Raw genomic sequence first — 12912 nt, forward strand, 5'->3', positions numbered from 1 at the left:
ATTTTAATAAATTAACTTATTTAAGTTTTTTCAGACATCGCGTATACCTAATAAAAATTCCATCGAGTTGTAGCTTGATTTTTTTCAATACCTTAAAATTAGTATCTCTTAACTTTGTCGGTTAAAAGTTATATATAACCAAAACCACGAAAATAATTGTGATTGGCAATAAATGTCTGTTGGCAAACTACGAACAACTTTCAGTTTTTGGTACACATTTTTTCGTGTTCTCTTTCAGCTGACCTCTCGCCCCCGCCTGACAGTCCTACCTTGCCCCCCTCCCCGCCAGGCCTCGCATAGCCTCCTCTCTCCTCGCCTCGCATAGTTCCTCTTTCAGCTGACCTCTCGCCCCCGCCTGACAGTCCTACCTCGCCCCCCTCCCCACCAGGCCTCGCATAGCCTCCTCTCTCCTCGCCTCGCATAGTTCCTCTTTCAGCTGACCTCTCGCCCCCGCCTGACAGTCCTACCTCGCCCCCCTCCCCGCCAGGCCTCGCATAGCCTCCTTTCTCCTCGCCTCGCATAGTTCCTTTTTCACCTGACCTCTCGCCCCCGCCTGACAGTCCTACCTCGCCCCCCTCCCCGCCAAGCCTCGCATAGCCTCCTCTCTCCTTGCCTCGCATAGTTCCTCTTTCAGCTGACCTCTCGCCCCCGCCTGACAGTCCTACCTCGCCCCTCTCCCCGCCAGGCTTTGCAAAGCCTTCTCTCTCCTCGCCTCGCATAGTTCCTCTTTCAGCTGACCTCTCGCCCCCGCCTGACAGTCCTACCTCGCCCCTCTCCACGCCAGGCCTCGCATAGCCTCCTCTCTCCTTGCCTCGCATAGTTCCTCTTTCAGCTGACCTCTCGCCCCCGCCTGACAGTCCTACCTCGCCCCTCTCCCCTCTCCCCGCCAGGCTTTGCATAGCCTTCTCTCTCCTCGCCTCGCATAGTTCCTCTTTCAGCTGACCTCTCGCCCCCGCCTGACAGTCCTACCTCGCCCCTCTCCACGCCAGACCTCGCATAGCCTCCTCTCTCCTTGCCTCGCATAGTTCCTCTTTCAGCTGACCTCTCGCCCCCGCCTGACAGTCCTACCTCGCCCCTCTCCATGCCAGACCTCGCATAGCCTCCTCTCTCCTTGCCTCGCATAGTTCCTCTTTCAGCTGACCTCTCGCCCCCGCCTGACAGTCCTGCCTCGCACTCCCCCCCGCCACGCCATGCATGGCCTCCTCTCGCCACGCCTTAAGATCAATCGTTTCACAAGTTTTTCTTTCAAGATGGCCACCAGTCATTTTATTTCTTTAATCATTGTTTTCCCCATACCCTAGATTTAGCTTTAATGCCATTAATACAAAATCTACAGCCCAAGGCTTTTCAATGGTTGGATTCTATTTCCTTTGTCCTTTAAGTCGTACACAAATTAGCTTTCAAAGTTCAGAAGATATGACAAAGCTACGAATTGTGTCTGTCGATAAGTAAAACACATAAACTGTGTATGTGTTTCGGTATAAAAACTAAATTAACTTTTTTTTTTTTAAAGAAAGACAAACATTCCCGGGTTACGAATAACCCAACAATGTTTGAAAATCTCTTACTACCACCACAGAAATCCGAAAATGTTGCTTGTGTTGTGATGGAGGACTTAGCCCTGAGAACTGACCTGAGAACTTGTCACGTGGTCACACGCGTTACGTGCGTAAGACCACTTCGGTGCACGTCGACCTGAGAAATTATGGCGTGCGTGAAACCACTGTGTCGTGCCTTAATAATATTATTTCAATAAAAAGACTTGTTTGTACAAATATGTTTTTATTCTTTTTATAATGGAAGACATTGGATTAAAATCTTAAATATTAAAAAAATTATAATAAAACATAAACTATATAGATACCTCCGGAATATAGGTAGCACAGTTCTCGAAACATAATATTTATAATTAATTATTGAAGACAATATTAGCGATTTCTAAACGAAAATCTGAAACAGAAAAATCAGAAAAGGATACGGTCACATCTAGGACGATGTTGGTAGTTCTTATTCGAAGAATGATATAGTTAAAAGTGGCCGAGGGGGATAGGGTCCCATTAGCTCAGTTGGTAAAGCGGTGTCCCGGAAAGACAAGGGTCCTGGGTTCGTGTCCCAGATGTGACCGTATCCTTTTCTGATTTTTCTGTTTCAGATTTTCGTTTAGAAATCGCTAATATTGTCTTCAATAATTAAATATTACAATTTGAGGTTTTACTCAATAAAGTTATTCCGAAAAATAAATAATATTTATACCAAATTTTCCATAGTGCCCCTACCTCGGAGGACCCTTACCCCTTAATTGTACTCAGAACATAGGACTTAAATACTTTCACATTTTTCACATTTACGCATTTTTATAAGCGAAAATGTTGTTTGTGCAATGATGGAAGACTTAGCTATCATTGGATTGAACTCGCAACGCCTGGGTGGGAATCCGACAACGCTGATTTAAAGGTTTCGGTTTTGAACAACACTAAAAGATATCCATTTAAGAAAACACTGAAGGATGTCTGCCTAAATACTGTTGGCATGCTGACTTCACGAAAAATAAAAATTGAAAGCTGCGCTATTTTTGTGACTTTGTGAATGTATTAATTCATATTCCACTCCCTTCACCCCACACATGTACCCCAATTAGGGATACTATGTAAAAAAAATCGCCTGTGGCGCTTCTCTGTGTAAGAGTTAAACAAATTTTCCACTCCCTTCGTTCTCGTCACTTACTCCAGTTGGGGATGTCATAGGCTTCGAAATTATTGAGGAATTGGGATTAATGTGCAGTTGGAGAAATTATTTACAAAATTAATTTAAAATTTAATTATTTACCCCCCCAAAGGCCCCTTGGAGGGCCGGACCTGAACCACACGGCGTTTGGCGCGAGTAAAATTTCGGCGCCCCGAATCACTGTAGTCAATGGTGACCGGGTATGTCAACAAGTGATACAAAGTCATGAAAAGTGATGATACAAAAACTAGGTTACATAGGTAACTATTAAACCTAGTTCTTTTATCACTTTTAATGACTGTATATCACTTTTTAAAGGTGTGTTGAATTTTCATTTTGATGAAATATCAATACTGTGATCATTGCAGGAAGAGACTACGACCAAACTGCACGGACTATCAAAGCGGCGGAGCCAATGAAAGTTCTGCATTTCGTGTGTATGTGTGTAGATGTAGTGTGTGTAGATGGTGTGTGTAGATATATGCGATTTGCAGTAGTGTGGGTGAACGATGTTGGCAACACTTATTCAATTTTGCGCGGGGTTTCATACTGATAAAGTTTCATGGCCATTATTATCTACGGGTTTTATTGTCACATTAACCTAAAAAGCCCTGCACGAAGCATTAGTGCGATTCTGTACGAATGACATTGAAACTAAATCTAAGGTGATTTCCGGCAGCCATCTTGTATGCCGAACTTTTGAAATTATTTTTCATGATAAAATTAAGTAGGTAAAGGTATTTTTCATACATCCTCCCCTCACCACGCGGCTTTAAACTGTTCTCCAATAGACTCTGCTACGCGTGCACTTCGGTACCATGCGTCGCTTTAGGCAGCCGCGCAGAAAAGTCTCGCAATGTACTGCGTTGTAAACCGTTACCTTACTTTCGGACTTTACTTTTCTGCGTGGCGGCCTGGTGTGGCGCGTGGTACCGCCACTCCGAAGTTTACGTATGACAGAGCCTAATATCTCTGTCCATGGTATTTTAGTTTCATGTTTTAAATGTTATCTATGGTCATAGTGATCTATGGTCATAGTGATCTATGGTCATAGTGATCTATGGTAGAAGTCTAGGCGCACCAGGCCAGCTCGGGCTCCAGGAAGTGGCGACTGGGTGCTGCGGGGCGGGGCACCCTTGAGGGGGGCGGAGCGCCGTGGAGCAGCTCGCACATGAATCCGATGTAGGTGATGGCGAGGCGGAGGGTTTCTATGCGAGACAGGCGCTTCTCGTATGCGAAGGTTGGTACCTGAAAAAAATCATCATAGATTATTCAGATTCTAAGGCAAGAGACTTTAGTTGCAGCGATAGCGATAGAAACTATTTCAAAATTAGTACAAATTCAAAAAAGTCTCCCTAGCGTCGCGTCGCTCGTGTGTGCACTTCAATAATACCATCATGAAATTTGGTGCACGCAACATTCATCAACAAACACAACATTTATAAAATGATGTGTTTATAAAATTATGTAGATTATATTTTCATATTATAAAATGAAGGCCTCAGCACTGGCAAGCCACCCAGTGAGGCCTACATTACTGGAAAACTTATAATGTAAAAAATATTGTACCAAATAAAATAAAAAAACACACGAACACAAAAAGTACACGAACATTATTACAAGACAACATAGTAAATAATATACTAGTATTAGTAAAGAATATATATTATTTTCTATAACTACACTTACACTCTTCATTATAGTTTATAGTAAAGAGTGAGAGTGATAAAAGCATCAGCCACGAGGGAATACGTATACATTTACAATCTTATTCCTCAATGAATAAATACAAATACATTCGAATTGAATAAAAACTGTTTAAGGTAAAATAACAAAATTATAATGTACTTTAATGTGAAATATATTTAAAGATAAAATATTTTATATTATTGTACAGTTAATATTGTTTAATGTTACATAGCTTTGAATTACGTAGTTGGAAAGCGAAATAGGTATTTATGTTCCTTCATCTATAATAAATAATGCTAGGCCCTGCGGGTGGCACTTCGCCCAGTTTAAGTGATACTAAAAACAGTTTACCTATAATAACCCAACCTAATCTAACCTAACTTATCATTTTATTATATACATCAGTAAATGTACATTTTATTATATATATAAGAACATGTCAGATTAGAGATTTGTTGGATAATTTTACAATCAACGAAGCGTTTCTAGCTTCCAGTTTTGTTACATGTTTTTTTTATTGGTTTTACATACACTTCCTACAAACAAACGCGTATTATGCGCGAACTTTATATCCGTATTCTGTCAAAATAGTGTGAAATTATTATTTACGTAAATAATATTAAATATCAATATTTAAAAAAAATCCTAAATGCAAAGAGTTGTTGTTTATTGTCATTAAGTTGAATCAAATGTTTGTTTTCTTTTTAAATGCGTATTAAAACGGTAGTTTGGTAGTTTGAATATATGAAATTGTACGTATTTGTTATGGATCATTTATGGATTATTCAAATGAAATTTTTGCTATTATGCCACCAGAGGTGCGCTCTGTCGGCAAATAGGGAAACTACTCCAGCGGCCGGTAAAGCAGGGATTGACATTTTCAAGGAACCCTAGAATGCGTGATATTTTTCTATGCGGAATTTACCCGAAACATGCTATTTGAATTCGACCAATCAGAGGGCCTAAACCATCCAGACGTTGGCATAATAATACTATCAGACAGATAATAAAAAAACTTAAGTATCTTGTAGATAAAATCAACTGAAAAGTAAATTCCTAGAAGTGTTTAGTAATCAATTTCAGCAGAAGTAAGGAAAATTGAACCTACTTCGAGTAAGTACTCAAATGCAGCATCTAATTCGCCAAGTCGTGCTCTTTAAACTTTCAATAATATTTGTCTAAGCTCTAACATCAACATTTGTTCGTATTCACTGCCCATATTTAAAAGGAGTATCATGTCAATGATATAAATTGTTCAATACACAGAGCACACGTTAACCGGTAATAACTAAATATATATAACATGGAAACGTACAATAGGTACCCCAGCTTGAAATATTTAATACCAGTAAATTGTTTCATCACTGTAACAAATGTACAGTTTGTTTCTATAGTGTAAAATAAATAAAAATACAATTCTATCGGTTTATCTGCTCTGTGGCTGAGACAATGTATGTAAGTACTTAGTTCAAAATAATGAATTAAGATTTCCAAGTCTTTCAAATTTCTTGAAATCTTAAAACATCCGTCTTTCTCTGATCATCAATAAACTGATTTAACACAGCAGGTATATATATATCCTTAGGGCGTTTACACGATATTTTTATTTTCGTCCAGTTGGTCCTTTTCATATTGATACGGGATGAAAAAAATGAGGTCTTCTATTTTGGCACATACACCGAGTCATTCTTACAATATTTTTTTGGAAGAATTGTGTGTTATTGTTCGGTATTGTGAATTTCGCATGCATTTTTGATGATTTGTTGACGGCAACCGCAAAAGCAAATGACACGTTCTTGCAAGTAATCTACGGTTATCCGGTTATATTTGAGGTGTTGACGATTTAGTATCGTCCCAAAATATTATTTCTTCTCTAATGGCAACTATCTAAATGTAATCATAAGAATGAAAAAAAAGCTGTAAATCAAAGATTTGGTAATGTTGCCGAATTTTGCTGCACTTGATTTCACTGTTTATGTCGGGGAGATGGAAAAACATGCAAATAATTGGTTGTTAGTTCTTGGTTTGGGTTATTTTTTTAAAAATTTAAATAATTTAAACGAGTTTCCTAACTTTCAAAGTTAACTCAGTTCATACAAACAAGAAAAAAGTCTGTCTGTTCTAAATATTGATTTTTTAATAAAATAGGGGATTTCATGGGAAATTTCCCCACATTATAGGGAAAAATCATAATTCAGCGATTTCCAAAAACGGCCAAGATTTAATATGCCATTTTTAATTTGTGTTCGGGAATGTTCGTTTTAACTTCGGGGACTTACGAGGGGGTATTCAAGGATCAAATCTATTTTAGGTTAAACTTTTGGTGGAATTGTCTTCAAAATGCGACGAGGGCGAACAAGCGACAAAATTTATAAATATTTTAGCAAATCTCGGCGTTTTCTTACTGGTCTCGATGTAGTTTCCATATGGGGTTATTGGGGAACGGTGTGAAAAAAGCACTGGTATTTTACTTATGTGGGTAGTTTTAGCTCACCTTCCTCCTTAGTTTATCAAAGGCCTCGTTGAGGTTGAACATTCGCCGCCTCTCTCTGATGTTGGCCGCCCTTCGCTGGGCGACGGAGGCCACGCGGCGCCTCGGCTTCTTGCCGCCCCCGCCCCCGCCCCCGCTGCTGCTGGACCTGCCGCCACCCCCGCCCCCTCCGCCACGCCCTAGCCCGCTGCCGCCCCACACTGAAAATTACATATATTATTTATTTATTTAACCAGAGTATAGTAGAACACAGATGCACTGCTTGTAGTATTCCAGTAAAGTAAAAACGTATAAAGGAAATCAATAAAAACGTTTTTTTTTAAATTTATTAACGATCAATCGGGCTTTTATAAAGTATAGTAACATTTATTAGGTAAGTAGTTATAACAGGGTATAAGTGTGGCATTATTGGAAGGGGAAGGGTCATTTTAATCTACCTTACAGCCCATCATTACAATTCAAAGATTAATTATTAAAACTATCATTAGGAAACCATACGACTACCCTTTTTTAGAGATATTTCGGGTACTTAATGTACCATCTACCGCAGAATTGTATAAAAGATACGCCTTATATCTTTTTTATTTTTTTGTTTTTTTTTTTATTTATTTTAAAATTTAAACCTGCTAAACTGCTTTTGCAGTTTGTTAGCAGGACATACAGACAATCCTTCATACAATGACACGGTTAAGTTAATATAATAGAATAGAAAAAATGAAAATATAGTTGCACTTTAAGCGTTATACATCAGACAAGTACAATTGAAACAGTCACGTCGAAAAAATATTTATATTTAGCATACATTGGTAGGTACAATTTACTATATATTTTTAAGTTCCATTGTGAATTCCAATGAGCTATACAAGGGCCTCAGTAGGGCATCAGTACATATCATCGGGGTACAATAGCCATTTTCTTAAATTATATTTGACTTTAGTGGTACATGAGGAATTATTTTTGATTGACATTGGTAGATTATTAGATATCTTGGGCACAATGTAGTTTAGAGTTCTTTCTCCGTACTTATTGGCACATTTCGGAACCACTAATCCATCATTTTGAGTGAATCTTGTGGTATGTTTATGGTAGACTCTTTCCTTATTCAAGGAATCCGACGATATAATTTGTTGACTTGAAATTATAAAAAATATTTCGTCAATTATATTCACCCCTAAGATAGCATAAACAATAGATTCAAATCAAATGGCTTAGTAGCTGTTCCAATGCTAAGAACGACCACTACTTTTATTTAGGTGTGAGATGTGTGGTACAATATATTACTATTTAAAAACAAAATTAATGTAACTGAAACTTTGAAATATGAACAGTTCAAAAAGCAAATGAACTCCCTGAAATTGGATAGTGATATATTGTACCCTTAGGATGGGTTGTTTCAAAGAATGTAAAATTTCAAGTTATGTTATTATTTCATCATGGGCAGGTTGTTTCACAGTACTTGGATAGTATCAAAACTTGAATACTTTTACAGAACTTGAATATGAACTTTAAAATTTGATGAAATGTTCAAATTCCGTGAAACAATCCGTCCTTAATGTACGTTTACTTAATCTATACTATTCAAATAAAAAAAATGAATTCTCTAAAATTGAGTATATTGAATAACTTTTGTAATTACTTTGAATATTGAGATATGTTAATTTGTAAGTTGAATTACGTTTGTAGTTATTTAATTAGTCCTTGAATATTGTTTACATATCGCCTTTTAAGCTTTATTTTCTTATCGTATGTAAATACTAATACCATAAACACGAGCTACTGTAGCTCACCTTATGAAGTAGTAGAGTGATTAGGAAAAAAATAACATAATTTTGCATACTTTTTTAATTTGAAATGTTATATTATTTTGTAATAAATAAATATTATACATTTCCTGATGTTAATTAATACCTCCCAAATTGAGAATATCTCGTGTTTATGGAGGTAGTGCCTACTGTAATCAATTCTTCACATTAAATAATTTCGGGAATACTACCATGAACATCATGACAAAAAATATACACAAATTGAAATAATTATTTTGTGATTTTGTACTAGAGTCCAACCATTCTGGGATCAGTAAGTCAATAAACGAGTATAAACTAGTATAGATTATTACAATATTGCTATAGTTAAGAGGATCTGTATCGAATTCACCGAACTCAAGAAGTCAATGTCAACCGATATGCTGATTTATAGAATTCACTTGCTGACGACCGGCGGCTGCCTATCACCTGGATGGAGAGATTTCCCGAGATCGCTAGCGAAGCGATCGAGTTCAATGGAGGGCGAAGGATTTTGGATTAGATTTCGAGATATTGGAGTTCAACAGAAGATGCGGCAACCCCATTTAGGGAGATGTTGTAAGCCTAAAGAATGTGACACAGAGGGAAAGAGTTAAGGAATAGAAAAGTTTAGAAGTACCTGTTTATTCAGAAGCGGTCACTAAACAGGTTAAAGCCATAATAATACTACTTAGGCAAGTTGTTTCGCAGAAATTCAAATGTAACATTGCTATCAAACAGCCACTCAGCGCCAATTTAATTTTTTGACATTTGAAAGGTCGCCGTTAAACAATGATTCTAGTTACGTTTTAGTTTTCTATCAAAATGTAATAAGCCGATAAGCTTGACAACAAGATAGTTGTCGTTTTCTACTGTTACAATTTCTTCAAAAGCTAAAACGGACATAGAATCTGCATTTAATGGGGACCCTCAAACGGTCGGAAAAAAACTAAATGACGCTGAATAGAGGTGACAATGATGATAATGTTACATCTGAATTTTTGAACAGCTCGTCCTAATAAAATTCGAATTCAATTTGTCATATGTGAATTTCTGCGAAACAATTGGGCCTAAAAGCATCATCCCCGTAGTTCTTACCCAAGTCTGGATGAGGGAACCCCGCCAGCAGGTCTGGATAGGCAGGTGGCTGGTGGTCCACCCACAGGGATCCATATCCTCCCAGATCTCCACTCTGCAAATAATCATGGAAATTAGAGTAATTGGTGCATAAATAAACATATAATGGCATTACAACTGACGATAATACTTCAGCTGACAAATTCTATGAGAGTTTTCTTGCGGTCAGATAAATTTTGTAGTACCTATGTTAATATAATCGTAATTTTGAATAGTAATTTTAGAAACATATAAAATAAATAAATAAACTAATAATAAATAAATATTTTGTATTTTAATCGAAATTTCACTACCTACAAGTAACCCTGGGGTCGGGGTTGGGGTCAGTTGTAACATTTCCTCCGATCTGTGCATGCGATTTGTATAAGATTTAGAGAAATATTATAAGAATTTGGCTGACGACTAAATTATCTGCGGTTGAAAATGAGTATTTTTTCATAAACCTTATACCTAAGATGCAGAGAAAAGTAAAAGTCAAATTGGTACAACCGTCCCAGTCTACCTACAACATATAAACAAACAAATAATGCTAATATTATAATAACACACAAGATCAACTTAATTATGAGGACTACATTTTAAATTTATTTATTTATTTATTTATTTGTTAAGACATACACAGTACAATTAGATACAATTTGATATTTTTAGTTATTACATAGTTGTAGTACCTATTACGTATGTCCATACAATATCATTACGTAATTTCGCCTGAGATTGTTATAAAAGGAAGGAAGTGTGTGCAGAGGCGGATTTGCAGTCTTGGCCGCCCTAGGCCCCAGACCATGTAGCCGCCCCTTTCTCAGTACCCATCATATTGACCAGGAGTATCCAAACTTTTCAGTAAGTTCCTAGGGTCAAAACCGTTTTAATTTTCCTGCCATTATCATTCATGGTTCATGGGGTGAGATTTGTCCAGGTCTTGGCGGCGGATACGTCTGCCCACCTGCTGCGTGGCGGGCCGGATCGAGAGAGACTGGGTGAGGGAGGCCTTTTGACCTTTCCAGCCGGACTATCTTGACCCATCGCCTTGCACCGCAGTTGGAGGGATGTATTCATACGTATGTCACTCCTGGACACACTAATCCCCAGATACCTACCCACCCCTCATACATTTTCCTTTTCAGAACTTCCTATCCTTCCCTTCCTTAAAAAGACCCTCCACACAGCATCACCTAAGATGACATAGGTCGTGAGGGAAAATATTTTCCTCAAAGCCTCCTGTGTGGAATTAATGTAAAAAAATACGCTTGCTAAATTCGTTAGTTCAATTACTGTATAATTGTCGATTGTCGCAGGCCGGATTGATGACATTGGCGGGCCGTTGTTTGGAGACCCCTGATATAGACTATAGACTACATAATGAATTTACTTTATTGACAACTTTTATCGAAATCGATTCAGAAATTTAGTTAACTATAATAGCTGCTATTTTGTAATACTTTCTAAGGTTTCAAGGATTTGAATAAAACATTTAAAACAGTTTTAGGTTTAATTTATTTAACTAGTTTCAGGTTTATTCTCATACAATAATATATAAGTGTTTCACAGTTACAATTAGGGTTGCCAGATACGGGCTGGATAAAAAGTTATTATTAAGTCTCCAAACAAATAAAAGAAATCAGCACCTCTTTTAAATAAAAATCAACTTAAGGTACATATTCGAATATAATAACTAAACTTAAAATACAAATTAAAACGTTGGTAAAAAAATTTACGTAAAGCATTATCTAACATAAAAAAAAAACAGAACTCAAAACAAAAATCTGGCAGTTACAATTCTCGTCTGCACTTAAGTGCAGCAAAATCATTAATTAGATCTTCGCAATCCTGCATATCGCTATTTCGTACGTAGAATATTTAGGTACTTAGGAAGTAATTTCTTGTTATCTGTGACTTTTTTGTCACGATTGGCCGCCCCTAATATCTGGCCGCCCTAGGCCCGGGCCTACATAGGCCTGAGGGCAAATCCGCCTCTGAGTGTGTGGATAATAATAAAAATAATAAATAATAAATGAATTGAAAACAAGAATTATAATAAGCTCACGAATAATTGACTGTTAATAAATAGGAGTTTTGAAAAATGATATAAAATATTTTTGAAATATGTCATGCTAAGAAATTTAATAAGTTAGTTTTGTATGTTAGAAAGGAATCATGAAAGATGTCTAAATGTAGTAATTTTTCGTAATGGGTGTATGTTGTGATTGCGCGAGTAATAACTGAATTGTTTGCTGCATTGGTATTGTTGGCTTCAATATGAAATAGTGTAGTGTGCCTGGTACGCCTCGTTGGAACATTTAAACCAATGACGGATAGCAATTCGGGACTATCTATTTTATTATTTAGCAGATTATGTAGAAACAACAGGTCTGACAATGTGCGTCTTTTTTGTAAAGTTAACATATTATTTGTAGTATTGTTGTATTTCTTGAGTAAATGTTTCGAAAATTTATTCTGTATACTTTCTACTAAATCTATGTATACCTTATATTGAGGATTCCATATTGTGGAAGCATACTCCAGTGGACTTCTGACCAATGAACAAAACAACATTTTCAGAGTCTTAGCACTTTTGAAAACTTTGCATATTCTTAATAAGAAACCTAGCATTCTGTAGGATTTTGAAATAATGTGTTCAATGTGCTTGTCAAAAATTAATTTTCTATCTAAGTAAACACCTAGATTGTATATATATAAAATGAAGTCCTCATAATTAAGTTGATCTTGTGTGTTATTATAATATTATCATTGAGACTCAGGGGTGCCCGGCCCGTGTCCTTCTGGGAGCCCAGCCCGGCACCCGCCCCCGCCTGCCTGCCCCTGCCACAGGGGCCCCCGTCCGCAGCTGACAAGTCATTCCCATCTTTGGATGCTGTACTAAGGTCATTCAACGATCCTACTGCATCTCAACTCTTCAAATTGTTGGAAACCCAGGCCGCTATTGAAAAGACCGCAAGGGAAAACCCAGAATCACAAACTAGTCCAGAAGAGTGTGTTCCTCCAGAACCAGTTCAAGAATTCCAGACGGCTCGCCTGTTTCTCTCACATTTTGGCTTTTTCAACATCGGCGGGGAGAAAAAGGGCGGA

The 12912-nt window shown here is 37.5% G+C and overlaps 1 protein-coding gene across 1 annotated transcript; it reads right to left on the reverse strand.

Moving 5' to 3' along the window:
- Positions 1–3793: 3793 nt before the first annotated feature.
- LOC149416701 (protein Fer3-like) lies at positions 3794–7353 on the reverse strand. Its single transcript, XM_089641303.1, has 3 exons — positions 7347–7353; positions 6908–7104; positions 3794–3972 (listed from the first exon to the last, which is right to left on the reverse strand). The coding sequence occupies exons 1-3, from the start codon at positions 7351–7353 to the stop codon at positions 3796–3798; spliced, it is 381 nt and encodes a 126-aa protein (XP_089497429.1). The 3' UTR covers positions 3794–3795.
- Positions 7354–12912: the final 5559 nt, after the last annotated feature.

This window comes from Hesperophylax consimilis, chromosome 16, assembly GCF_061612785.1.
Source record: "Hesperophylax consimilis isolate HC1 chromosome 16, BYU_Hcon_1.0, whole genome shotgun sequence".
Lineage (NCBI taxonomy): Eukaryota > Metazoa > Arthropoda > Insecta > Trichoptera > Limnephilidae > Hesperophylax > Hesperophylax consimilis.

What these genes read in the sequence shown, in the direction of transcription:
- LOC149416701 (XM_089641303.1), bottom strand. An exon ending in TTGATAAACTAAGGAGGAAG is followed by an intron (nt 3,973 to 6,907) that starts GTGAGCTAAAAC and finishes GATTTTTTTCAG; the next exon opens with GTACCAACCTTCGCATACGA.